At 41.4% G+C, this 27,511-nt stretch overlaps 4 protein-coding genes across 11 annotated transcripts; 1 reads left to right on the top strand and 3 right to left on the bottom strand.

Annotated features, from left to right (window-relative positions):
• Positions 1-5,890: 5,890 nt before the first annotated feature.
• Positions 5,891-7,253, bottom strand: hsd17b1 (hydroxysteroid (17-beta) dehydrogenase 1). Its single transcript, XM_028996465.1, has 6 exons — positions 7,157-7,253; positions 6,917-7,078; positions 6,529-6,708; positions 6,367-6,460; positions 6,121-6,304; positions 5,891-6,037 (listed from the first exon to the last, which is right to left on the bottom strand). The coding sequence occupies exons 1-6, from the start codon at positions 7,251-7,253 to the stop codon at positions 5,891-5,893; spliced, it is 864 nt and encodes a 287-aa protein (XP_028852298.1).
• A 7,492-nt stretch (positions 7,254-14,745) lies between these two features.
• On the top strand, positions 14,746-18,427 carry tti2 (TELO2 interacting protein 2). Of its 3 annotated transcripts, none has more exons than XM_028996008.1 (8): positions 14,746-14,928; positions 15,064-15,663; positions 15,806-15,992; positions 16,086-16,178; positions 16,498-16,682; positions 16,759-16,902; positions 17,042-17,198; positions 18,241-18,427. In XM_028996008.1, coding segments are annotated over exons 1-8 (1,458 nt in total). In that variant the 5' UTR covers positions 14,746-14,926; the 3' UTR covers positions 18,331-18,427. The 3 variants fall into 3 exon arrangements, with proteins under 3 accessions (XP_028851841.1, XP_028851842.1, XP_028851843.1); XM_028996010.1 differs by having other exon boundaries at positions 14,904-14,924; XM_028996009.1 differs by having other exon boundaries at positions 14,746-15,663.
• Positions 18,428-18,618: 191 nt separating this feature from the next.
• Positions 18,619-20,949, bottom strand: mak16 (MAK16 homolog (S. cerevisiae)). The gene is made up of 10 exons (XM_028996007.1): positions 20,741-20,949; positions 20,615-20,664; positions 20,393-20,502; positions 20,235-20,299; positions 19,904-20,055; positions 19,770-19,824; positions 19,501-19,575; positions 19,265-19,378; positions 19,107-19,172; positions 18,619-19,011 (listed from the first exon to the last, which is right to left on the bottom strand). The coding sequence occupies exons 1-10, from the start codon at positions 20,753-20,755 to the stop codon at positions 18,799-18,801; spliced, it is 915 nt and encodes a 304-aa protein (XP_028851840.1). The 5' UTR covers positions 20,756-20,949; the 3' UTR covers positions 18,619-18,798.
• A 409-nt stretch (positions 20,950-21,358) lies between these two features.
• On the bottom strand, positions 21,359-26,444 carry polr3d (polymerase (RNA) III (DNA directed) polypeptide D). 6 transcript variants are annotated; one of them, XM_028996501.1, is made up of 11 exons: positions 26,288-26,444; positions 26,060-26,114; positions 25,664-25,739; positions 25,358-25,538; positions 25,218-25,261; positions 24,976-25,130; positions 24,749-24,873; positions 23,047-23,224; positions 22,515-22,765; positions 21,813-21,965; positions 21,359-21,617 (listed from the first exon to the last, which is right to left on the bottom strand). In XM_028996501.1, the coding sequence occupies exons 4-11, from the start codon at positions 25,520-25,522 to the stop codon at positions 21,501-21,503; spliced, it is 1,188 nt and encodes a 395-aa protein (XP_028852334.1). In that variant the 5' UTR covers positions 25,523-25,538; positions 25,664-25,739; positions 26,060-26,114; positions 26,288-26,444; the 3' UTR covers positions 21,359-21,500. The 6 variants fall into 6 exon arrangements, with proteins under 6 accessions (XP_028852334.1, XP_028852335.1, XP_028852333.1 ...); XM_028996502.1 differs by having other exon boundaries at positions 25,358-25,535; XM_028996500.1 differs by lacking the exon at positions 25,664-25,739.
• Positions 26,445-27,511: the final 1,067 nt, after the last annotated feature.

Genomic DNA, 27,511 nt, shown 5'->3' with positions numbered 1-27,511 from the left:
ATGGTTTGTCTGGAGAGTGCATACTGTGTCGTAACGACCAGACGTGCATCTCCCGTCAGACACAGCGGGTTACCCTTTAAAATACGCGAAATGCTGTGTCCCTTTTACTCAGACGTTCTGTTTTACATCATATTGTTTCTGAGCTTCTGTCAGCAAGGGTCACAGGACAGTCTGATAGTGGTACATCGGTCGCGAACGAAACGGCTCTTGGAACCGACTTGGAATTGAGCGATTCGAGTCGGCTCATGCCTGTGAGCCGATGTCAAGAGTAATGAACAGCAAGTGTTCAAAATTAAAGAATAAATACGGCATAATGAAATAAAAAATAGATATGAATAAATAAGAGAATGACATATAATAGCAAGATCAAACACATTTTGATATATAGCTAATTATTGTGAAATATATTGCATTATGCAGTATGACCTTACTTATTATTGTGAAATATTATTTCATGGTCATTACAACACAGATTATTTCAAAGGCCTTTTATTTCATTTCAGCAGGTTTTTTTTCCAAAACGTTATTTTTTCATAATCTTATTTATTGATATGATTCTTATTCTGTTATTTATTGAAATGGCTGTTTATTTCATTATGTCGTGTTTATTTTTTAATATTGAACACTTCCATAACATTTTATAACCGCACGGGATGGGTCAACTACACCATGCATGTCTGTACTGTGCAGGAGGGGGGTTTAAATCGTAAAACTTTAAATTGTCTTTTTCTCGCGACACCACGTGACATGGTGACAGGTGGTGGCGTCGGACAAAAAAAAATCTGCTTATTACAAATGCAATCTCAAATGCATACTGAGGGAATAATGGTAAATGTTCACAAGTTATTAGTCATGGATTTGCTACCCATTTCACTTTATGTTGATTTTTTGCTCTTGGAATAAGTCATTCATAAAGCAGACATTGGCCATGTAGCTGTCATCCGGTATGCAATTCAAGTGTGTGTTTCCCTTTTTTGCTGTCAGGGATCATAGAAACCCTTTACCCTTGGACAGCCATTATGCAAATTGTGACTGCAGCGTGCAGAATGAGCGGTGATGCTTGATGTGGACAGAATACAATGAATTGTAACCTATCCATTATTGTTTCAAGCTCTCTGCTTAGTTTTCCGCATAACATCGTATGATGCACGATGCAGTGTAGGGATATCAACTGAGGTGCAACTGTCGACCAATGGCAGGGTTAAAGGGTCGGTTTTCACGGCCAATTTTATGTTTGAAACACGTAAGAAACAATTACGTAAGAAACAATTGCTTTTAGATTGTATCATAGGTTACCACCACCAACTCTAGACACACAACAATGCAGAGCAAACACAGAATGTTTTTTTATATATTGGAATATTGGATCTTTAAGATGGTTTTGTTTTTGTACCTTAAAATGTATTCATCTTATATTTTAAGCCATAAAATGAATACAGATTTGTCATTTTTGTTAATAAATTTGGTTTATAAAGTGTCACTTGGGAGGTAAAAGAGCCAGATTTCCCATAATTACAGTCCGAGCACCTCGCATACACTTATATCTTACCGTAAGTGGGCGTGGCTCTCTGGCATAAGCCACTCCTTTGTTGCCAGATCAGCTTGTTATATGTGGTTCACTATGCGCCGTTTTATAACACCAGCGCACTGCTGAAAAGATATTATTTAAGATAAACCTTTATTAGTCCCACAAGTGGGAAATTGCACAAGAATTAAAAGGAATTAAAAAGAATTATATTCTTCACAACTATCAGTACTGATCCCATTTAAATGGACTGGTAAAACCTTAATTTTCTCCAAGAACAGTCCTGATGTAATGTTAATAGTAATGGTCATTTCACAGGTCATAGAACCTGTGAGTCTGGGAGGAACCTGGAATATAGATGCACGTATCCAGAACTCTGCTAGAAGCATATCGCAGACCAGTAGGCCTTACGTGGCTCCTAAGGTGAGCATTTTTTTATGTCATAGCCATAGGCTTTACAGCTTTCGGGAGTGTTCAAGCCCACCCGGACAGTTTACCTTGAGCTAGTTTCACATTGCCTTGCCCCCAAAACAGATGGCTTGCATCTAATTTCAGGAAAAAGAATGTAAAGTCGCAGACCCTGACAGCAAGACTAGACGTGTCAGAGGAGGGAGAGACAAACCAAGAGGTAAGAGAGGGAGATGAAAGAGAGATAAAGAAGGGGTGTTGAGATAGGGCCCCGGGGAAACAGTGCAATTAATAGGATTGACTCTCCTCATTTATTTTCATGAATGATCTTCAAAGAGTTTAAATATTTTCATTACTGTACATTTTTCATGTACTCCATTACAACTATGCCACAAATTCACATTTTTAGTGAGGATGATCCTCATTTTACTTTTCAAGGAGAAGGAAACACTGACTTTTTCTCTGAGAGTTTCCACAAATATAATACATGGTGCACCTTCTGGATACTTCAGGAATTGTTGTCTTATATCAGCAATTTTAGCATGATACATACAAACCAGTGCATTCGAAAGCATACTAGGCAGGTACTTTTACTATTAACATGTTAGGTATATTTAAATGCAAATATTTTCTTATACTTATAGTAAAGAGCAAGATGGATGTGGCTCACTCACTATAGTAACTTGTTTCTATTTATTTGTACCTATACATAAGTATAATGTTTATAAAGTTTTTCCTTCACTTCTGATCAGACGTTTACTGTAAGCGTTTTGTATTATCACGTGATTATTTATGTCTCATTCTTCCAGCATCAAAGAAGTCTTGCTGCATGCGGTCCAGCGACTGCGAGGAAGGCTTCTGCTGTGCTCGCTATAAAGGACAACGCAGGTGCGAACGGATGCCTATGCAAGGTGAAGTCTGCCTACGCCCAAGACAAACCAAAACTCATAGGAGCAAAGTGGAGCGCTGCGGATGTGCTGGTGGCCTGCTCTGCCAAGCCCAGCCTGGTGGGATTCGAAACCAGGGGCTCTGTGAACTCAGGCTGCTAAACTCAACTACACCAATGGAGGCTTAGCGTTAGACAGGGAAGCAAGATCAACTTGAAATGATTTTTTCCTGTCGCTTAATTTCAAATCTTTTTTTTTTTCTTTTTTAAATTTGATTTGCAATTGCAATTGCTTTACATCTGCTTTGAGCCTACTAGATTACAAAATTAAAGGACTGCATTGAAGGAGTTAAAATATTACTTTTAAACACAATATTTGTGTTTTTGCTATTGCACTCTAAATGGCATTTTCCTCCGTAATAAGATAAACAACAAAAATTTTATGTTGAAATAGCGGATAGTTTGGGTTGTACATGGGTCATGGTTTCAGTTCATTTTCTTAGCATATTAGCAAAAAATATTTGCATTTCAATTGTTCTCTCTGTATTTCCCCTGCCTTAGATCCAGAAATTTGATAATATATGGCATTATTTTAAAGCAAATGTTACTCAGCCTCCTTAAAGCAAGCAAAACTATTTTGGAACCTTTGTCTTTCTTTAATTGTAAAAATAATATGTTCACTTCAAGCATTAACAATAGCATTATGAGAGACTCTGACCTTAAAATCTATTTCAGAGCTACAATGTAGCCCATGAAGAGACTTCAGAGCAGCGTATTCAAACTATTACAGCATAAAAGCAGTGGCAGAAAGTGGATAAGGTCAGTCATGGAGGCAGAGAGTTCCAGAGTCTCACAGCCTCCGGTAAGAAGCTGGCTTTTAGTCTTTTAACCTTCTGCCTGAGAGTAGAGGGGGCAGTGTGGGGTGCTTTGTAATACAGTTCACTCTGTGTCCATATTAGTTGATTTAAAGGTCTCATTGGATGGAAAGGTTCAACCTCCCTGAAAAAAGGCATTGGTGGCCCATTTTTAAAATGCTGACTGTGTGGTTGCCCCATATCTTTAGAAATGTGCAACCCTAAGTACTTCCACAGATGCTTGCCCTATGAACATGGGTGAGAGACATTGCCCCATAGTGCCATACTCTTGTCCCCAGCATCTGTAAATAGTCAATAATTATTTTAATGATGTCTGCTGACACACCAGTTGTCACAGGAGCCGTGGATGGCCTAGCGGGTAAGGAAACAGACCCCTGCTGGGAAGGTTGCCGGGAAGGCTTTGCTCAGTTGCACCTCCCAAACCACTGAGGTGCCGCGGAGCAAAGCACCATCCCCACACCCTGCTCCCCGGGCGACTGTCATGGCTGCCCACTGCTCACCAAGGGTGATTAAAAGCAGAGGACACATTTCGTTGTGTCACCTTATGTTGTGATTGCTGTGCTTTACAATGACAATCACTTCACTTTCACTAGCCATGAAGTGTCATTTCTTTCCTGATCTCAATATATTGCTAAAAGATGATGACCACTGCATGTACTGAAGTAGGTGAAGAACCTAGTGGGCTGTTAGCGATTTTTTTTTCTCAGCAAAATAACTACAATGACATTTTAGGTCAGTGAGTATTTGTAGTCAGAAGATATTTTTTAATAGATTTTCAGTTAAATTATTTCTCTTTCAACTCGCAATTAAAATGGCCAACACTTTTAGTTTACAGGGGACACAGGGGAACACTGTGGCTATAAAAGTCATACTGAATGTCTGTGCATGGCCCTGATATAGTCACTGATCTGGTCAGTGGCACTTTACAAAAGAAGTCAGTTTCTCACGCTGTTTAGTGAGTGAAGGGAGCGTTAACATCCAAACAGAGCATTCTGCACATGTGTATACAGGGATTCAAATCATTCAACTCACACCGTAAACATTCCATTTATTTTCTGGTTGGTTACACCAAAAGCCATGCATAGCTGGCATATTAAAAAGTAGACATCATCAGCCTCTGCCGCGCCGCGGTTGAGCCCAGCACCACTGCTACCAACACGGAGCACAGCGCACCAACTCCAAAAGATGCAGACAAACCTACACAATCCTCCAGCTGTGCTTCCATGTCAGATGCTCCACATTTCTAACCTCAACACAATATACAGTCTGGTGTGCCTGACTTAAGCATGGATAGCCCGTACCAACCCATTTGAATGAATTATCCCGAGCACGCATTCAGAAAGACACTCAGATGTTTTAGTGCAAGCTGGTATCGGTCTCCACCATGATGCCAGCTTTTGCTTTGCCTACCACCAATTTAGTGTTTCGGACTGCGAGGACATATTCACCAAACATGGCTGCATTAATGGTAAAAAAGCTCTAGAAAAAGACGGTGGCTTCCACAAACACGCGTCTAGTATCCCACACGTCAGAGCCATGTCTGCATGGCAAGAGTATCAACATACTACATTCTAGATTTTTTTTTTCACAAAAAGTTAAATTGTCTCAGTTTACTTTATTGCGCAATAATTTATGATTTCTTCCAAAATTGTAACTTTTATATGTTATATAAAACTAACTTATTATTTGTATTATTATACATGATGTTCTGGTCTGGCCAAATACGTTTGTGTCTGATGAGTGTACCGAATAACTCCAGAGAGAGTTCAAAAAACATCTGAGCAGAATTTAAGAGCTTCTTAAAGGTTATTTTTTATTTTTATCCTCAATTTCAGCACAATGGGTATTAAAATCTTACTTTGGGTACTCTGGGACTTTATCTTTGCATTTTGTCTCAAGGTCTCCCGGATAATGCTGCAGTCTGATCCAGAGCAGACATCACAAGCGAGAAGGAAAAACAACACACACACACACACACACACACTCCCACACACACCTGCAGCCTGTTCACACGGAAACTCGCTTAAATTTAAAACTAATGCAGACAAGAATGTCTCACAAACAATGCAGGATCATAATGCATGCACGTTCATCCAGAAGAATATTTTAATTGATATTGGAGACACAGCGTTTCCAGCACATCCTCATATTGACAGTGAGCACAGAACCGATGAGTGTGAAGTGTAAAGTGGGTCCTTAGACGTCAGCACTGGTGGAAGAGAAGATGATTTTGCTCATTGCTGTGATGTACTGGGAGCCGTCAGGTGTGCTGATTGGGAGCAGGCCATGGTTGGTGTAGTACCTTAGAAAGGGCCTAGGGGACTGAATGGCCTCCAGGTAAACCTGAGACAAACAGAAGAAACATAAGGAATGCTAAACAATACATTTTACCCCCATAAAAAAAACAACAAATAAAAGAATTAGACCTGAACAATATCTTCGGTGTCCTGGGCAGCATTTTGGAATACTGATGAGCAGTGCTGCAGGTACATCTCATACAAATGTAGTGTGTGATCGTCCACCTCCACCAGCGAGGAATCTCTTGGCTCCACCCGCTGCAGGTTGACCAGGAAGTCTGTGTTGACTGGGCCGCACTCAATCAGGCTCACACTAGAAGGACCAGAAAATAAGCTATGGCTTGAGACTGGTTTTGGTGTTGGTGAAATACTCACTGGATACTGAAGTGCTGGAGAAGGATTGCGAGGCTCTCACAGACACCCTCCACCGCAAACTTACTGGCGCAGTAGAGTTCATTGAAGGGAAGACCTACGAGTACAAATGAGGTTAAATACACAACACATTTTAAAACTACCCTCATACACATACTTCCTCACCATGTAGTCCTCCCATACTGCCAGTGACCAACAATCGGCCGCTTTTTCTCCTCTTCATGTCTGGGAGGAACGTCTGAATTGTGCGAATGGTTCCCAGAAGGTTCACTTCAAGAATTCCACGCATAACATCTTCAGACTGGGCTTCTAAAGGTCCCATCAGACCTATACCAGCATTGCACACTATATACACACAAACACACATGTATAATGTCCATAGTACTTTTATTCAAGAGCTCTGATTGGTAAACAAGTCAATCCGACGTTCATTAACACTCCCCATATATTACATGGTGTTTCTAAAACATTCTAAAGAACTGAAAGAAAAAAAACACACCAGCACATGAAAAAGCACACACTCTACATATCTCACACACATTGTAGTTTTTACCTAGTATGTCAACTCTGCCCTCAGTGATGCTGTCTTTGGCTCTGTGTATTGATTGTTGGTCAGTAACATCCATCTGTAGAATGACCAGGGTGTCCTTGTGGTGTCCGCTCACACATTCAAGCAAGCGCTGCTTTTTATCCATGTTCCTCATGCTGGCATAGACTGAGCATAAAGTTTATTAAAGAAGCTGTTCTTATCTTAGTTGGTGAAAAACCAATGAAACATTTCTTAAGTTCTTACCCTTGTAGGTTTTGCTTGGATCAGAGGCCAAGTGAACGGCGAGGCTCAGGCCGATTCCAGAGGAACATCCTGTGATAAGAACCACTTTCAGATCCATTTGGAATTCAACAGAATCCGGATAATTGAAGTCTGTCTGCAAGTTGGTTGATCTGCTTCTTTCCAGTCTGCGCTTAGATTTATATTCCTGCCAGTTCACAAGGTCATTCCCAGCCCTTGAAATGCACACCACTTCCAAACAACAATTCAGTGTCTGCACATGATCCAAATGTGTGTGTGTGTGTTGATGTTTTATCAGTTTGGAAGACGGGTCCTTCAAGACACTAAGAAACAAGCCATTTTAAGAAACAAATATATTTTATTGTGTACATACATGTACAGTACAGGCCAAAGGTTTGGACACATCTTCTTATTCAATGTGTTTTCTTTATTTTCATGACCATTTACATTGGTAGATTCTCAATGAAGGCATCAAAACTATGAATGAACACGTGGAGTTATTGTACTATTCTTTGTAAATAGAATTTATTCCTCTTGTTCCTCCTACTGCATTGAGCATGTTGTTGACAAAAGATTTTCCCTCGGGATAAATACAGTTCTTCTTATCTTATCTTTTCTTATCTTAAGGAATATTTGTTTTGTTGAAATTTTTTCTAGCCCATGACATTTGAAATGCAGGGTACAAGCTGTGGTTTTAGACCATACAGCTTTTTTGTATTCTGTGGGAATTCATTGTTTCCAATCACATCACAGGGCATTGCACCAAATTTGTGTAACCCTGGTGTGACTGCCGTGTGTTGCGAGTGCATGGTGGAGTTCTGTGTGGTTGCCTTTGAGACTTTGTGACACTGTCGCGAACCGACCGTTTGCGGCTGCTCGTAACCACGGTGATCCGAGTGGATAATGGCGGGCTCCGATGTGCGCGGCGGCGGCAGATAAGGCGCCGGGATGTGTCTGGGCTCCACGCTGCGCTCCATCTCCTGTATTTCACCTCGGTTATATTCCTGTTAGAAACTGCACCGCTTGGGGAAGGACTGCAGCTTGAGTGGCCGTTCCCGGGAACCCGCAGGACCGTCCATGCAACAGCACTCCGTCATTTTATTTTATTTTTTTCCCGCTTTCATATTTTTTCCCACATGTGCAGCGCTCTGAATTTCTTTACGGATCTCATTGTGGGATTTTCATTCCCAGATTCCAGGGAAGGAATTTTGAAGTTAAAATGGTCAAATACTGTTTGGTTTTGGTTTTCTTTTTATTAGTGTTTTATGTTAAGGGTGTTGCAGTTTTTGTACATATTTCGAAGTCCAACAATAAATGTTTAAATGTGATAAAATTATTGGACCGGTAGTATACTTCTACCAAACCCTGCAGCTTCTCCTGAGCCTCAGCCTCCTTCTTTATTTTTAAATATTCTTTATGGTTAAGGGTCAGAACATATTTAAGTGCTTTGCATATATATTTTATTATATTACTATGCGGGAAAATCAAAATTTGATTGACTTGGCTACACCTCATATGAATTAGGGTTCTAGACGAGTTAAATTTAAATCACCTGGACCAGGACATTACCATAATGAGTAATGCGATCCGGCAATTTATCCGAGTGCACCAGCTTGGTCAATAGGACGACGAATTGAAAGAATAAATGAAAAAAGGACTGGAGATGGAACTTACCTGTCAATTGACTGTCCTGTACTTAATTTTCACAGTAGTCCGGCGTGGACAATGGGGAAAAGAATAAAAAAACCTATAAATGCGACAAGCCCTGGACCAGCTGCGTACTAAGTTACAGATTCTGATAAATACAAATTTTATAATAAGCCAGCACCAATTATAGCAAAACGAATTCAGAAAAAAATAAAAAATACCACTCCTGGACCAGCAGCTTACAATCTTATGTATTGTGATAACAACAAATTTAAAAGTTGTCCAGCACCAATAATAGGAAGACGATTTAATCAAGATATAAAAGGAACTGGTCCTGGACCAGCAGCCTACAATATTCCGAATGCTGATAAATTCAAATTTTGTACCAGGCCAGCACCACTTATAGCAAGACGATTTATGCCTGTTACAAAAGCAACCAGTCCTGGACCAGCGGCCTACTCTGTGGCTGACCCTGAAAAATACAAATTCAAAAATACTTGTGCTTGGACAATGGGAAAGAGAATTACAAGAGCTATAAATGACACGAAGCTTGGACCATCAGTCTACAATGTAGTGGACCCTGATGTTTACAAATATCGCAAAGCTCCCCTATATTCCATGGCGATAAAAACCTATTGAGCCCAAATCACTGAAATTAGCTCAAGTTTGTTTGTTGCTAAAGAGACAGGCAGGAAGATGTAGGTTCATGTGCAACAAGTGCAATGGAACAACTGGTCTACTGCCTCAGGGTCCCCCGCCTCCGGGGGCCACACAGTGCACACGATATTAACATTAAAAAGAAACGCACCCAGCAGGGGCACGAATAGTGTGCCAGAAATCCGGCACTCACGCGCGCATGCATGGTGTGTCAGGCTATGTGATTGGCGAACGGTGCTGATGACGTTTTCCCGCAAACGTCCTATTCTATTGGCTCAGACAATTCAAATGAGGCGCGAATTGTTCAAATTGATCAATGCAATCGCAAGGCATTCCCGCGCGTCTTGTGCAGGACACGCGATAGACGTCGACGTCTCAGTAGACTCTGGAAGAGTGTTAGCACGGCAAAAGAAGCGAGTTTTTACGACTGAGGAGGTGCTGGAGTCTGGCGCAAGAGAGTGTCATTTGCGGGAAAACGTCATCAGCACCGTTCACCGACCGCATGGCATGACACACCGAGCATGCGTGAGTGAGTGCCGGATTTATGGCACAGTGTTCAGCAATTTGTCAAGTAGAAAGAGGATACTCCTGTGCAAGGAAGTCGAGTCAGACAATACTGAGGCCTTAATGTGTATGATGTAGATTCAGATGTAGATTTATTCCAATGATAAGTTTATTTTATTATTATAGCAGTTTCTAAGATACATTCATGAATTTTTCAAGGATTAAACTTCATATTTTGTTGATGTGTGTGTGTTTCTCACACTTATTCTCAGAATATTACATTTTCCCATTGACTTAACATGGGGCCGTTAATCTGTCTGCGAGGTAAATTAATTAAACCAGAAATCAGAATAAGCTGAAAACATTTTAGTTCATGAACGTGTGTATATTAAAAGCAATGTGCAGTGAGATATAATGTGTTTTTTTTTTCTTTAACATTAAATTTACGATGATGCGTCTGAACGGCAGAATTAATGTTAAACGCATCACAACATCATATCTTAAGCCAGGCTGGTTATCAGAAGCGGCAAGTATATTTATATTGGTCCAGCAAGAGCAGTGGAAATAATGTCAAGCCTTTCTGGAGCGCACAAACCGAATCCGCACTGCCCCGAGCGACCGAATTGTGGTAGTTCATTTCCCATTCACTTTAATGTTAACAAATAAATTGATATTAAAGAAGCACTGAACTAGAAGTGTATGTCACTAGGAACAGTGGTCTGTACTAAATGAATATAAGATGAAAATTGGCAACGTCTTCTGTATTAAAGCGATTATTATAAAATATGCTGACCTATGAAAGAATGTTTAGTTCAAGTTCACCTTTTGCATAAAGATCATAGTAAATAGTAATACACTTAAGTAAAGCTTGGTAGTAGTGGGTTGCTGGACATGTGTATTTAAAGTTCTTCACATGGGAAAACCCTAACAGACTCTCTTTTCCAATGCAAACTTTTACACAAACTTTTACATCTTTACACCTGGACATGTATTTTTACTAGATTTTTTTCTTAATCTAGATTAATCTCACTGTAATCTTGGAATTAATCTAGATTAAAATGGCTCGTTTGAATTCTGCCGAAGGCATTCAGAATATGTGTGCTACACAAATAATGACTAATGGGTTTCTCAAGCCAGGTGGCACATTAGACCAGGAGCTCATCTCCTGTTTCCAAAATGCATCACAAACTGCTTGAGAAAGCTGTTCTACTGTGATAATTGGTGATGAAAATAAATTATGTTCAATAAGTTTACCAACTGTTTATTCAGTTAAATAGCTGCATCCATGTTACCACGTCACGTTTGATGTGGTAATTTCACTGTTCGAAGACTCGTTCTCGCCCCCTACAGTGCAATTCGGCTAGGTATACATCCGCGCTAAAATATCAAGGAGAAAGTCATCATAGTGTAGCAGTTCTTTTTCTGCGTTGTGTAACTTTTTGATTTCGTTTCTTGAACCACAAATGATGAGCTGACACCCAAGAGATTTTCTGTGCAAAGCGTATTCTGTACAAAAAGCAAGGTCGCGTCAGAACATCGCGTCTTTCTGCACCTCTCTCTACAATATACAGTATTAAAAGAACATAAAATAACACACATGCAAAATATTTCTAATATGTACATAAATTAAAATGAAAGAAATAACTTTTTGCACACAAACCCCACGCACCTCACAGCTCCGCCATGTGTCCAAGAGACCTGAACCGGGTCTCAAAAACAAAATAAAAGTCTTTAGGAAATAAGAAACTAAAAGACACAAGAAAGAAGAAATATACTTATAAATCTAGTGTAACCATTTAACTCCGGCACAATAGCTTGCGTAGTATAGACCCAGCTCCCAACACAACTTTGTCAATAGATTGACGGCGATATTTTTTATCACCGATAAGAGTCTCACGTTAACGCAGCACGTTAACGCCGATAACGGCCCACCACTACTTTTTACTACTTGTAATATTATCAAAAAGAAACATGGCTTCTATAGTATGCTTGGAGTTTTCTGATTTAACCACAAAATGTTTCCCTCAGGTTTAGTTTAGAAATTGTGTTAAGAAAGTTTCTAATGATCTTTTGTCAGACATAAAATACTCTTTTGTTCTTAATTAAACATCATGCTTATCCACAAAGGTGAATATGATGTTACATCTTAAATAAAATTCATCACATAAGATAACAAATACAACCCACTGCTGCTGTCTTTTATGCTGTCTTCTATGTTCAATCAAACTTCTTGTACGAAGATGATGTCTGAAGTAAGCTATGTAAAGAGCTAGGGAGGAGAGTCTGGCAAGCATAAGCAACAGATTGTATTTTACCGTCTTGTTCTTGGGACCAAACCGCCCAGGCCTGTTCAAACTAGCGTTAATTTTCAGAATAAACAGTAAGGAAAAGTCACACAACACACTGTTTGTCAAAAAGACAAACAACAGAAAAGAGGAATGGGACCACTTTTGCACGCATGCACTGTTGAATGATAACATCATGGGGTGTGGCATGTGCATGAGGGCCCGGTCATCACTGCTCTCTAACTTTCTAACTGTTCTAGTCAATAATTCTTGTTTTTTGTAAGAATATTTTATATACTATCAGAATATATTTAAACACTTTCATGCAACAAATGTTTTAAATGAAATAAACAGAATTATAAGAAACACAATGGGTTGGATCATGGAGGCCACACCAAGCAAAAATAACACCATCATCACATAGGGCCACTCCAGGACCAGCAGATCATGAACCTGAAAAATGTTATAATGCAATTTTTCCACATGCTCCTTCATGGCATATGGGACGAACAATTAAAGAGCTATAAAAGGACATCACACCCTCACCGAGCTCACACTCTTCCATGTCATGCAATGCGTATATTTCCCGAAATGGACCAACTTGGACATTCGGAGTGCTGATTAAAGAACCAAAGATGATGAAGGCTCCTGGACCAGCTGCCTATGAACAGGTGAACACTGATAAATACAAATATAGAAGTCATCCAGCTTGTACCTTTGGAAGAATCTTATGTGAATTGAAGAAGCCAAAGGTTCCTGGACCAAATGAATATAATGTAGTAGACGCTACTAAATACAAATATCGAAGTAGTCAGTCCTGGACAACAGGATAATTGCTTAAAGATCTTTCAAGGCCAAAGAGTCCTGGACCAGTCCATGATGTAGTGGACGTTAGCAAATTCAAATTTCGTTCTGGTCCCAGCTACACCTTTGGCACACAAGTTATAAAATACTGAAGTGCACATATGCACAGTATGATATGGTGTTGGCCAGCTATTACATTAATTATGTGTGAAGCACAACATAATCTGAGTGGAGTTTTATACCATCAGTTAGTTCTTACGCAAAGCAGCTCTTTGCGTAAATTGTGTGCAATCCAATTCAAATTACTCTTTTAGGGTCGCTATGTGTTTGATCCTTGTGCCCTCTTTGGGTTTTTGTACATTTTTTCGAAAATCTTTTAGATTTATTTCATAAATTACTTGGTCAAGTTGAGAGCCAATTACAAAATTATCAAAATTACCAGCCATGGTGGTAATTTGAGTCTTGGAAATCGATGTAGTTTGGTTAGTTACAGGTTTTTAGCGAGCCGCGCGGAAAGCTGGGAATCCAAAACTAAAGATGCATACATGTGACCATAGCTTTGAAGGACAGACACACTGTGACTTTTAGCAAGCAGTGTGGTACCTTCGGGTAAAGTTGTCATGCATGGAAAGCTGGGTTCTAATTTTTTTCGTGTTGACCAGAACACTGAATAAGGAAATACTTGGTCAGAGTTTAGTAGAGAATCTCTTTACTAGATAACTCTTAGAGAGTTTTTTATATATATATAAACTATATATATATGTGTGTAAAATTTTGGGATGAGTAAAAATGAAGTTATTCAGGGTTTTGTGTATTTACTATGTTTGTGTGTATTTCGTTTTAGTTTCTTTCAGGGCTTATTTTTCAAAGCAAGCCAGCTGAGGATCCCCATGCTAACCAGGGAGGTAAGGGCATTCTTGTGGTTACGGGTTCCAGGGTTCCACTGAGGTTCGCATTTCATGGCTGCCCACTGCTCATTAAGGTTGATGTTTAAATGCAGAGGACACATTTTGTTGTGTGCACCATGTGTTGTGCTGCAGTGTATCACAATCACTTCACCTTACTGAGTAGCAGAGTGGCCTATAACCCAGAGGTCTACACAACCTCCTGCTAATTTCCAGGGACGTGGTGGCCCAATGGGTAAGGAAGTGGCGCAACGTCCGCACATACTGCTCCCTGGGTGCCTGTCATGCCTGCACACTGCTCACCAAGGGTGATGGGTTAAATGCAGAGGACACATTTCACTGTGTGCTGCGTGTGCTGTGTGCTGCTTGTGTATCACAATGACAATCACTTCACTTTCACACCAATAAAGTGAAATGATTGTTATACACTGCAGCCCAACACATGGTGCACACAACGAAACGTGAATGTTTGGTGTCTATGGACAGGTAGATTCTGGGGTAAAAAAAAATGGAAAAATGGGAAAACAAGCTATATAAATATAGCTTGTTTCTATATAAGGACATTCTTGGGTCGAAAAAAAGTCATGTAAATAATTATCTCTGCTAGTCTTTCACATACAGCAGGTTATTGAGTATAAATAAGTATATTGAGAAACAGGATTAGGGGACATTTTTGTTTTTTTAAAAAAGTTTTCTGAAAATGCATTTCTTTATTTTTTATTTAATTTCAGAATTTGACGAATCTGCTGGCGTCCCGATCTGTATGAAAAGAAGGATAAGCGATGTCACTATTCGAGTCGTCGCCGCGTACACCAGTATAAAGTGCTATGCACTTTGCGTAGTATTTATTTCACACACAAAAAAAAGTCTCACATACACTGTGTCGGCGCACTAAATTGACGTGGCACCGGAACCGAGCGTGTTTACACCTTAGTTGAAAGGGGAAGCATTTTATTGTTGCACCAAGTAGTATGTATGTGTGTGCTTATTCATCGTTTGTTTCTGTGTGATATACTAAATTCTAAAGTATTTAGATAAGCTTTTAGGTTTTATGAAGGGTGTATTTTGGGGGGGTTTTGATTTTGTTGTTGGTGTCTTGCTCTCTGAGGATGGACCTTCGGCGCATTCTGGAAGGCCGCAGGCCTGTGACCGAGGTGCTCCGGCAGATCTGCGGTCAGCTGGAGTCGGCCACCTCCTCTGAGCACCGGCTGGCTCTTATGGGCGCCACGGAGCAGTTGATTGGCGGAGCAGATGCGCCCTGGCTCTTCCCTTCTTCGGAGAGCGGTGTGAGGGGCACGTATCTGGACCTGGCGCATGTCCTGGCGCGCTGCGCTGACCTGCCCGTGTGTGAATCGGACAGTGGGACGTTACCTCCCAGTTCGTATGAGGACGTTCCGGTTCGTGCCCAGGCAGCGAGCGCAGTGTTGAAAGCACTGTACTTCAGACTTGGGAGCTCCGACCGAGACGAGTTGACATGGGACCTCGCATGGACACTCGCGCCCGCAGTGTGCGTCTTCGCTGTGGCTCACCTGCAGGACCATGTGTGGACTAATAAAGCTTCTAGAAAAGATGCTTTTGAGTTGCTGGCATTGGTCACCCAGGCAGGAGGCTGCAGGTCTGTCTCAGAACTGTTATGTGGAAGCTCTGCAGATGGAAGAGATGGAGTTTTTAAGGCCATTCTTGATTTGCTTCAGCCGCAGTTGAACAAGTACGCAGTTTAACACCACACATGACTTTTTGCATGCAACTACTTCAATAACTATAGGTCTTCACTGAGTAAGACTATATTTTCATATTCCACAATCATTGTTAAATAAGCTTAATTGCTGTTATCGGTATCTGATAACCAGGAACAACTGGAAGCGTAATGAGGCAACAAAGCATGTCTTCACCTGGATGCTGGTCCAGGTTCAGAGGCCCTGCCTAACAGACTACCTGGTGAGGATCTTTCCTCCGTCTCTCCTCATCTCTGATGACTTCAGGACCGAAAACAAAGTGTTGGGAGTCCACTGCTTGCACCACATCATCCTCAATGTGGTGAGATCTGTGCTCAGTGTGACCAATGTCGTGTGTCCTGTATGTGGAAATATATTTGTTTATGTTCATGTGGCTTCTCTTTCACCCCCTTAGCCAGCTGCTGACCTGTGTCAATTCAACAGAGCTCAGGTGCTGTACCATGCACTCTTCAACCACCTGTACACACCAGAGGCACCCCTCATACAGGTGAGACCTTGGGCACATTCCATGATTCCATCCATAGCAGGAGACCTTGCTAAGATCACCCATCTAATAACTTGGTACATTGTGCATCCATAAAGGATTCACAGCACATCACCACAATGCAACATGTAAGTGTAATTGAGGTTTTGGCAAATTTATTAGGTGAAAACTAAAAACCAAACGTATATAACTAAAAACCAACTCTTATATGCATCATAACACAGTGTTTAAGTCAACGCTTTACCTTGCATTCAAGTCCTCCTAGGGTTCGAGCAAATTCTGGAAATAAAGTTTTAAATCCTGTGCTCTGTCATTTTCACAGGTTGTGCTGCCATGCCTTCTAGACCTTCTGTGTGTCCTTGAGAACCCCCCAACACAAGCCAGAGTGCTGAGGAAGATGAATCGTTACGATGAGGTGCTGCGTCTTGTCCTGACTCATATGGAAATGGAACATAAATTGGACCTTCGCTGTGTCTACGCTGGCAGTCTTGTTCCTTTCATTGAAAAGTAAGTCTGGCTGCTTCCTCTGTGCATTTCCCATCTTAGTACAACTAGATGTTTCAGTGTCTCTTTTTCATTCCAGGATGGGTATTGTGATTGTTCGGCATCTTAAGCGGCTGGAGCGGGTTATTGTAAGCTATTTGGAGATCTCCGACAGCCCAGAGGAAAAGGCCAGACTAAGCATCCTGGACGCTCTTGAGAGGACACTTCAGGTTGCCTGGCCCCGGTCAGTCCATACATTCATCCGTACATATTGTAATGGAAAAAATGTTACAGATTTGAACTATTTCCCAAAACAGTTTTATCTTTATTAGTTATATGACTTAATTCAGTGTCACTGCGAAATGTTTTTTTGTGTTTGTCAGGATGGAGTGTCGTTTGGCTGTGTTTGGACAGAGTCTGCTTAGGTTTCTGTGTGATGTGTCCATGGAGACACTGAGCCCAGACATTAAAGACAAGCTTCTGGGCAAAGCAACACATTGTCTACAGCTGCTGGACTTCTGCACTCGGGGCAAGCTCAAGGTAGTATACAGTTATAACCTGGTTTAAAATTAATAAATTTGGTTATTGCAATGATTAGAATGTTTGTTCTGATTATTTAATTTTAACTGATGCAGTGGTTCTTTCTTCAGAACCATGTGGGAAAGCACATCCCACGGTTGTTATGCATCAAGCAAATAATATGACTAAGCAGATCAGTAAATGACTAATTAGTAAACTGAGTTAAGAAATTACTGTTTGTAAAGAATTATTATTACATTATTAAAAACTTAGTGGACAACCCATATTTCAGTGGAAAAAGGAATGACCACGGTCACAGATCACTTGAACTGTCGTTCAACTCACAACTGCCTATGAAATACGAAGATTAGATTCTGAAACAGATATCAGCCATGTTTCAGTGATGTGCATATCAGGGTACAAAGGGAAGTGCATGAACAATGCACCCATTATGTATAGTTCAGACTGTACAAACCTGTGGAGGCAACATTACGTTTCTTATACTTTCGGTATAATCAGCAGACTACCTGAATATACTGAATCTTTACATAATATACTTCGTGACGGGCGAGATCACATAACCCGATCTTAGCCTCACTACATTGGCTCCCTGTCTGTTTTAGAGTCCGTTTTAAAATTCTTGTTTTTAAATCACTGAATTCTTTTTATTCTTTATTTTTAATGAACTTTTTGTCCATGCCTGTCCTGTTCTTGGTAATTTAACTTAATTTTTTACTTGAATGTACAGCACTTTGGTCAGCTCCTTTGTTGTGCCAAAAGTCCCTTATAAATAAAAATGGTATGGTACTGTACAGTGTATTTCAGATGACACCACCAGAATCCAAATGGGTCTGATCATTGAAAGAATGGTTCAGGCAACATGAAACATATTTTTGACCTGTCCCAGAGTCCCAGTCATAGTTGGGTCATTATGGAGCAGACCTACCACATTGGTTTGACCATCCTCAATGCAAGTTTTGGGACTATAGCTCTGTTTATGGACTCTTCATAGATACATGATGCAAGCGTATCAGGAATCTAATCCATGTTTCCTTCTTCACAGGTGCTGCTTATGGAGGTGGACAGCAGCTGTGCAAATGACATAGTTCTGCAGTGCATTAGAAAAGTTACGCAGGAGCCGCCGCGCGAGTGACAACGTCGCTGACGTCACTCAATTTTTGTGAATATTGTAAATAAAGACTGGTATCGTCAGTGTACATTCAAATAAAGTCCTGGTTTCTTTATATTTACAAATGTGTGTGAATTGCAAAATCAGGTCTTCAGTTCTGCCATTTTGATTACAGACTGAAAGACCAATTAATTTATGGAATTACACATCATGTCTGAACACCACCATCACACAATACCAGACGTTTTTCAGATCAGACATGCAGGACAGGAAATGAAAGAATGGAAATACAAATAAAACATGTAGCCTATGAGAATATAAAAAGAAAACACGATTTACTGTCATGTGGTAACAATAGAAGCTGAAATACTTTGTCCAAAGACACAGCCTGTACATTGCTGTTATTAGCACCTGCATGACAGAAGTACTGGCAGATGCATTTTGATAGGTCGATCTCGGAGTCAGTCTGGCTTTGGATAGCTGAGGTGGGTCCTATGTAGCTTTGCTCTTCTGTGCAGGCTCTGTTTCCTGCTCATACTCTATCTCCACATACGCCCGTTTCTTCCGGACAGGTCCTTTGAGCGGCGTCTTTCCCTTGGACTTGCCCTTTGCCTCAGTCTCTTCTTCTGATTCTTCATTCTCACTGGTCTCACCCTCATCATCATCCTCCTCTTCCTCACTGCTACCCTTCAGGTTGTTCATGTCCTTTGTGCACAAATAAATAAAAATTTATTTCTCATTAATTGCTAAATTCACCAAACTCACATTTAAATATTGTGTAAATGACTTCGGGTATCTACCTCAAAGTCGCTAAGATCACTCTCCTCAATTTCATTCTCGGCAACAAATTCTTTATGTCCAACATCCTGAACACATACAATATTTCAGAGATTTAGAAAGAAAGGAAATAAACCAATAAGATTTGGAAAGTCATTAAATTGGAATGAGCATCCTTCACCTCATCATCCTCCTCCTCATCCTCCACCTCATCCTCCTCAGACTCACTCCCCTCGTCCTGTTTCTCCAAAGCTTTATCAAATGCATGGATGGGGAAGTTATAGATATCTCCATACTGGAAAAGAAAACAACAAAAACAATTTTTCACAGCAGACCACACAATCAAATATTTCATAAGGACTGTCACGCAAAAGTGCGTACAGAAGAAAATAAATCCCAAACACAATATGCATTTACCGTTCCCTGCTTAAGTCGCTCCAAAAGCTCTTTCTCAATGGCATTGTCAAGCTGAGCTGCAATAAGAGCTTTTTCCTAAGGAGGACAAATTTGACAGACATTTAAACATAAGTAAACGTTACATAACTTTAAAGATCTGTAGGGACACACGCAAATTATTCCAGTAGATCCTTCAACAAAATCCCTGTTGGTCATCAATCCATCCACTAGTGTTCTTATTGAAATGATACAGTAATATTTATTTTAAAAATATTAATTTAAACACTTGCCTCTCTTCTCTTTTCTCTCTTTTCTACTTTCCTGCTGAGTGGCACCAACTTCCGCCTTGAGGAAGGAAGAATGGGGGTGATTCAATTTAAGAGTTCAATTGAACAACTTTTGAAACTTTTCCGACTGTACTCACTGTCTCTTCAGCGTGAGTTTGCGGATGCGGATGAGGTACTGTGTGATCTTTGTGAAGCGTTGTTTGCATTTATGCCGGATGAATCTGGGCCAGTAGATGAGATTCTCATCAATTTGTTCTAGTGCTCTCTCATAGTTTTTACTCAACTTGACCTGGCAAACCAATGAATCTGTGTCAAAACAATGTTTATGGCCAAAATCACCCACCTTCCGGGCTTCCACCAAATAGATTTTTTCAAGTAAAACATGTAAAGGTTTCATATAGGGAGTTTCAATAAAGTTTAAATAACTAGATGTACTGAGAACGTGAAAATAAAATTCTAAACGCCTACCTTTTCCCACATCCGTGCAGGGAAGGCTGCCCTCTCAATCACCTTCATGTACAGGAAACACTGACCTATAAGAAGAGATTAAATGCCATTTTAAAGCTGAAACAACGGATTAATTATAACATGTCGACCGAGGCACATGATCAAATTAGACGGCATACCCTTCTCTTCTCGTATCGTCGCGTACTGGCTATTAGCAAGAGGACATGACATCCGATTACAAAGTCCTGTAATGTTGTACTCATTGCGGCAAAAATTCTGCGTTTTTGTCCTGATAAAGGGAAAGTGAAAATATTCAATTTCGGAACGTACCGTATTGTTATTATTACGATCACAGAACAGACTGCTGCAAACTGTAGTTTTAAAAGAAAGGACATACTTACTTCACTTTGTAGGAACAGAACTGCTTATTTCCAATAATATCCCATATAACCTTTAGGCGAAAAATAATCTTGTTACGAATACAAACTGGAATCTTACTATTCCTCAGTTTAAAAGAAGTCACTTACGTCGTCGTGCTGCATTTTTACTTATTCTCCTTTTGAGGGATCTCCGCGTGTGGAAAAAATACCTCCCCGACACAGAACAACCTTAATCGATACTGATCGGATGATTTTAACAACATAACATAAGAACAGCTCTAAAAATGAGTTTTAGGCCACACGTGGAGGCAAGGCGAGCGCCATGTCTGGCGAAGATATCGCCCAATCTCGTGAGACCACAGATTGACCGGAGCAAAGTGTGGCGCTTTAGCGCCACCTACTGTGTTGGCGTGCGCGTTTCTCGATGTGAACAAGTGCAGATCAGTAGTATCTTAAGTAGCTAAATTTATATCTTTCGTTCAGCAATATTTTGGTAAATTTTTGTCATTTTTTTCCCCCCACTTTTCACCCGAGTTGCCGTGATTTGCCGGATTACAGGGCAGGAACCTTGTCGTTCTACAGAAAAATTTTCTTCATATTAATTTATTCCTGCATGATTCCTTAAATTGGGCACCACTCCTTCAGACCCATTGTAATACTCAGGTGATGGTGGCGTTAATAATTTAAATTACTTCTGTGTTCAGTAATGCCAGTAAACAGGAGAACAACAGTTTAAATAATTATTTAAAGAACAGCAATTCAGACCTCATTTTGGCACAGTTTATTTCAAGCATGTTATAGACAATTTTAGGAAAAGAAAATAATTTCTTAAATTAAAAACAAATAAATCTTCTCTTGCATATTCCCGTCACACACACACACACACACACACTTCAGTTAGAAGTTTTTAGCCTCTGTTTTCTAATAAGGCCTGGAAGTCTGGTGAACAAACCAGTTTGTGTTTAATGTGTCCCAGTACAGAAAGGTCTCCACTTCGGCCCTCGGTTCTGATGGACACAAGCTCCTGAAAAAAAAATATATATATAATTGCAATTAAACTTACAACTCAGGTATCTGACAATTCTACTATGCACACTGTAATTATACAGCCTACAACACAAATTATGCATATTCATTCAGTTAGATAATTCAATAAACATTTTGGAAATCGATACAACATGCAAATCAATACAGAAAGATGTAATTGTGGCTTCCGCACCTGCAGGAAGGAACAAGTAGTTCCCAGTGCCACATCCAGCGAAACATTCCCCAAAATGAGCTGCACTCGACCGGACCTTCTCACCAGCATCCGACCCACCAACCCTTCCTGCAGGTCCCTTAGGGAACAGCTGTTCTCTTCATGGCTTTCCTCCTGGTGTGACATCAAATACATTCCCTTCCATTCACCGCAAGCATACAAGTTTCATAAAGTCAAAGTATGACTTGGATGTGTCTCACTTTGCAGCCATAATTAACTTTAATCATTCTAAAAGTGTAGCTCCTTTCACAAGTACAATTACAATGTAATTAAGGTAGTGTTCCAGACCTGACAGAGTAAAAAGAAAATAAAGAAAATGCAATTTTACACAAAGTGATTGTATTAATCACAGATCCAGATATACAACAAATGATAATTCAACCCAAATCAAAACATCTCTCATGATTAGAGCTTGCTTTCAGTTAGCAAGAGATCTAAAGATCTCAAATAAGCGTTTATATTTTTACATTATTACTAGTTTCTCGTTATTATGTGGTTTAACAATGTACAAATCAATTTGCCATTAATCCACTACAACTTCAGAAGCAAAATCCCATGAATCAAATGACCTTGTCAAGTTAGTTTGATCCATTAATTACCCCCAGATCGGGATCAGACTACAGTAGAAGGATGCTCTGCATACTGCAACAGAATGGAACCCACCTTCGTTTCTGTCTGCTGCAGCACAGACTGGCCATCTTCAGACTGAACCTCTGTTTTGACTGGCCTGACGTCAGTGGTGGGCGGTTGCCCTGGCAACGAATCAGGGAGCTGCATGAAAAGAAGCTCCTCCCCTTTGCACTGCTTCCATGCCTCCAACAGCTGAGGCAGCTCAGAAGATTCAGGAAGGGGTGGAGCCTTACAGGCAGACTCCACCTTTTTAGTTTCAGTCACATCTGGTGGCTCCTCCTTCACTGGAGGAAAAAAAAAAAAAAAAGTGACATATACTGTGTATTAACTTCCTGTACTTTCCCATGTTTCCCTAGGAACTGGTCCTGGGGTGGGCTGGTGGGAGAACTCATGGGGTTCAACCACACATTTACCCCACAGCACCAGACCAATTTTTGAGAGGCATGCCAGCACAAAAACTAATAGCTCATGACTAGCATCCCCACTGTGGACCATGTAGTGCAAACCCCAAATTCACAATGTTGGTTGTAGCGGGTACTTCTGTGGACAGATTAGCTGACGTTACCTTTGACAGCAGGCGCAGTGCCGTCCGTGCTCGGGTTTTCACATTGTTCCTCATCGGTCTCACACTTTTTCTTAATGGTTCCACCCAGTTCCTCTTTAAAGATCCAGCCAGAAACAACCAGTGGCAGCTGCACAGGGTAGCTCCTTCCATCACTCCTCAGACACGGGTCATCTAAGAACTGCCAGACAAAACACATCGACCACTGCAGATCTCCGGCAAAACGCTCGCAAGGTGACCCAATGAAGGCTGCCAACTAGCACCGAACAAGCAAGACTTCACGACGCACTGCACTTCTAATCACGAAGAACATCGAGGGCCGTCTAGAACAGGGGACAGCAACCCGCAGCTCTTTCATCCCTACACTGTGGCTCCGTAAAATACAGAATTATTTAAGTGTGTTATATTTTTAGGTTTTATTTTAATTTGGGTCCAAGGGGGAAGAAGGCGCAGAAGCAGGACATTATGAGACACAAAGGATTTACACATAAGGGAACAAAACACAGCTCGAGGGGCGAAAGCAAACAGAAAAAACGAAAAATCCGAAGGCGTGTGAAAGTCATTGTGAAGCACAGCACAGCACACGGTGACAACAAAATGTGTCTTCTCCTTTTAACCATCACCCTCGGTGAGCAGTGGCCACAACCCTAGTTTTTAGACTTGTCTGGGTGGTTAAACATTTGTTACTTCAGCTTCTACACGCATATTCTCCACCTCTACAACTGTAGGACGTTTTTTTTTCTTATTGGACAATCACAAACCCTGCACTGACATCACTTTCAGGCTCACAGATACAGCATTTATCAGACGTCCTTATCCAGAGCGATTTACAATCAGTAGTTACAGGGACAGTCCCCCCTGGAGCAATTTAGGGTTAAGTATCTTGCTCAGGGACACAATGGTAGTAAGTGGCCCCACTGGGCTACTACCACCCTACTACCACTCTCACTCTACCCTGGAAGAGGGTCCCTCACTGCATCACTCCTTCACTCCAAGGTTTCTTCCTTTTTTTTTTTTATGCAGAAGGGTCAAGTGTGGGGGGGTGTCAACTGTAGGGCTTGTCAAAGCCCCTTGAGACATATTGCATATGATTATGGGCTATATAAGAAATAAATGTTGTTGTTGTTGATATTCGTGCTAGTATATAAAAAAGGTGTCCTGGCAGTGTTCAAAAGTACAAATAGCATATGCAGTGTTATATTCATATTACATGTCAAAAGGAATTTATCTTCTGCATTTACATTTACAGCATTTAGCCAACTCCCTTATCCAGAGCGACGTACAATTAGTAGTTACAGGGACAGTGGCCCCCTGGAGACACTCAGGGTAAAGTGTCTTGCTCAGGGACACAATGGTAGTAAGTGGGATTTGAACCTGGGTCTTCTGGTTCGTAGGTGAGTGTGTTACCCACTAGGCTACTACCACCCTTTTGTGGAAATGGTTGGCCTTGCGGTTAAAGAAACAGGCCCGTAATTGGAAGGTTGCCGCCAAAGTTCCGTCCCCGGGCGCCTTACATGGCTGCCCACTGCTCACCAGGGGAAGGGTTAAAATCAGAGTCCACATTTCACTGGGTGCTGTGCTGTGTCGCAGGTGAAGACGAACCCCTTTCACGAATGGCTCTTTGAGCGTTAAAGGTTGTCTGGACTAGAATATGCATATTGAGGGAGAACGTGATCCTTGTTGAGGAGGACAAACAGTGACCTACATTATCTCTTTCAAGCTGGCGCAGGATCTCTTTGGTCTCTTCCTCTGTCTCTCGCTTCTCCTTTTTTATATTAATAATTGGGGATGGGCCAGAATTGGGTGTTTCTCGTGCATCATCATAGGCACCTAAGGGGGGGAAAAAAAAAACTTAATCAAGTCTGTATTGTGTAATACAGACAACTACTATTGTGATGTAAAGATCCACATCACTGTAAAATATCCTCAGACCTCTTCTTTTGGCCATCATCTCCGCAGGCCCCTGTTCAAAAATAGAGTGTGACTGGATGACCTCTGGTCGACCTCGGCCTCTACCACGCCCATCTCTACCACGGCCCCGCTCAAAGTCTTTCTTGTCTCGCTTCGGTCCTTCATTATTCTTTTGTCTGTCAGAAAGGAACAGTTCAAATACATGTTGCTGTAATACAAGTCTTATTGTACTGAAGAGTACAGTGCTGCTCCTATTCGCTTACTCCTCTTTAACTTTACGTCCAATGATGTTAGGGGTGAAGGTTTTCTGTGGATTAATAAAAGGTGATGAGCAATTCTGACTGAAGTCTTTCATTCATGTAGTATGAAGGTGTTTCCCATCCCTACCCATAACCACATTTACCTTCTTCACTCCTCCCAGAGTGAGGTCCCTGGATCTCATGGAAGGCAGGCGCCCAGGAGAAATTGAGGCAGGTAATCTGCGGCCCATTAGCATCCCTCGACCTGCAGCACCAGGCGTGGACGCTCGAGAGGAAGCCCCCGCATCACGAGGGTCTGGTGCTGCCATCCTCAGTAAGGCACTGCTGAAATGAACAAGAGTGATTTCCACTTCATTAAAAGCAAAAGTGGTTGTGTTTGTCATTGTGATACACGGCAAGTACAGCACACGGTGACACAACAAAATGTGTCCTCTGCTCTTAACAATTACCCTTGATGAGCAGTGGGAGCCGGTGGGGGGACGGTGCTTTGCTGAGTGGTAGTAGCCTAGTGGGTAACACACTCGCCTATGAACCAGAAGACCCAGGTTCAAATCCCACTTACTACCATTGTGTCCCTGAGCAAGACACTTAACCCTAAGTTGTTCCGGGGGGACTGTCCCTGTAACTACTGATTGTAAGTCGCTCTGGATAAGGGAGTCTGATCAATGCTATAAATGCAATGTAAATGAGTGGCACCTTGGCGGCTCGGGATTCGAACCCGCAACCTTCTGGCCAAAGTCCAGGCCTCAATTTCTCAAATTGCCAATGAGCAATAAAAGGTCGGAAAAATTCACGAAACCAATCAATTCAATAAATAAACACGCGCCTTGATTATGTCTTGTTACCTCTGAATTTATGCTGTGCGCTGATTGGCTGAGCGTGTGATCTGTATGGACGACTCTAGGACACAAAACAATCAGAGCAAAAGTCCTGTAAGTGAAACTTCATGGAGTTACTACACATGAATCTACAAAATATCTTTATATTTGGCGTTTAAAAAAAAAAAAAGATTCAGCACGACACCCTCAGCTAAACATAACCAGATATCGCAGCACGAATCAGCTACAGCTAACCCGGCTAACGCCTCGAAAAGCACTTCCGGTCTTCTCTCTCCGGCCGCTCGGGCTTCACGGAAACGTCGGCGGTTACGGCGGCTTGTCGTTAAAACCCGAACCGAACTGCACGGCAACGGCAGGGAACACGGCGGCCGTACGGGTCCACGCGTCTGGGCGGAGCTTAAGCGGAGTGCGTGGTGACGTTGCCCGGTGACGTTGCCCGGTGACGACGCTGCGCCCCGGTTCCGCTTCCACACCGTCAATACTGCGCGAACCCTGCGCGGCCGTGTCAGTCGTCTTCTGAACCAGAACGCCGCTGAGTCACAGGTTCGGACCCCCAAACCGTGTCTCTGAGCAAGCGTCTTAACCCCGAGTTGCCCCAGGAGGACTGCCATTTTTTTGGGTTGTAAGATTTCCTGGATATGGGTGTCTGCCAAATTGCAAAATGTAATTTTACATTTAAGGCATTTGGCAGACGCCCATATCCAGAGCGACTTACAACGTGCTTTCAAGTTATCATCGATGGAAGTGATCAGTTCCAGTTCATTAGGACCCCAACTACGAATACAATCTTTTTATTCACTCTGTTGTAGATTCTGTAAACAAGTTCGACAATAAGAAAGTTACAAGTTAATCTAAATATTCTTTAAAGAGGAAGGTCTTGAGCTGCCGTTTGAAAATACTCAGTGACTGAGCTGTTCTGACCACCGATGGGCCAAGACGGAGAAGAGTCTAGATGAATGTCTTCCTTTAACCTTTAGCGATGGAGGGACCAGGCGAGTGTTCTGTCACATACAAAGTGCATTTTAATCGGGTTGTAGTCCGTGCGCAGCATGTTCAGCAGTGTTTTGTAAGTTAACAAACAAGTAGGAAACCAAGGAAGGGCGCTGTGAACTGAACTGCACATCCGAAACCACAATGCCGAAGTAGCTCCTTATTCGTGTCAGTTCCACCTTAAATACCGCTCAGCCGGCTGCAGTACCCGTATTGCGCCTGTAGGGGGTGCAACTCGGCGAGGCTTACGGCCAGGAAATCTGTTTTAGAAATAAAGTTTTTACACGTTTTAAATCTGAATATGGCGATGATCTCTGTGCCCACTCAACATCCTGAACTATTAGAAATTGTGTCAAGCGTTACCTATCTGGCCCAACACTGTTATCTTTACAAAACTACAGTTTAAAAGTGCTGGGCTACAGAAAATGTACTTTTTAAGGGTAAAACAGCATGTGTAAAATATCAGCT

Source organism: Denticeps clupeoides, chromosome 11, assembly GCF_900700375.1.
Source record: "Denticeps clupeoides chromosome 11, fDenClu1.1, whole genome shotgun sequence".
Classification (NCBI taxonomy): Eukaryota; Metazoa; Chordata; class Actinopteri; order Clupeiformes; family Denticipitidae; genus Denticeps; species Denticeps clupeoides.
Note: the sequence above shows the minus strand (reverse complement) of the source record. Positions and strands in the feature narration are given on the sequence as shown.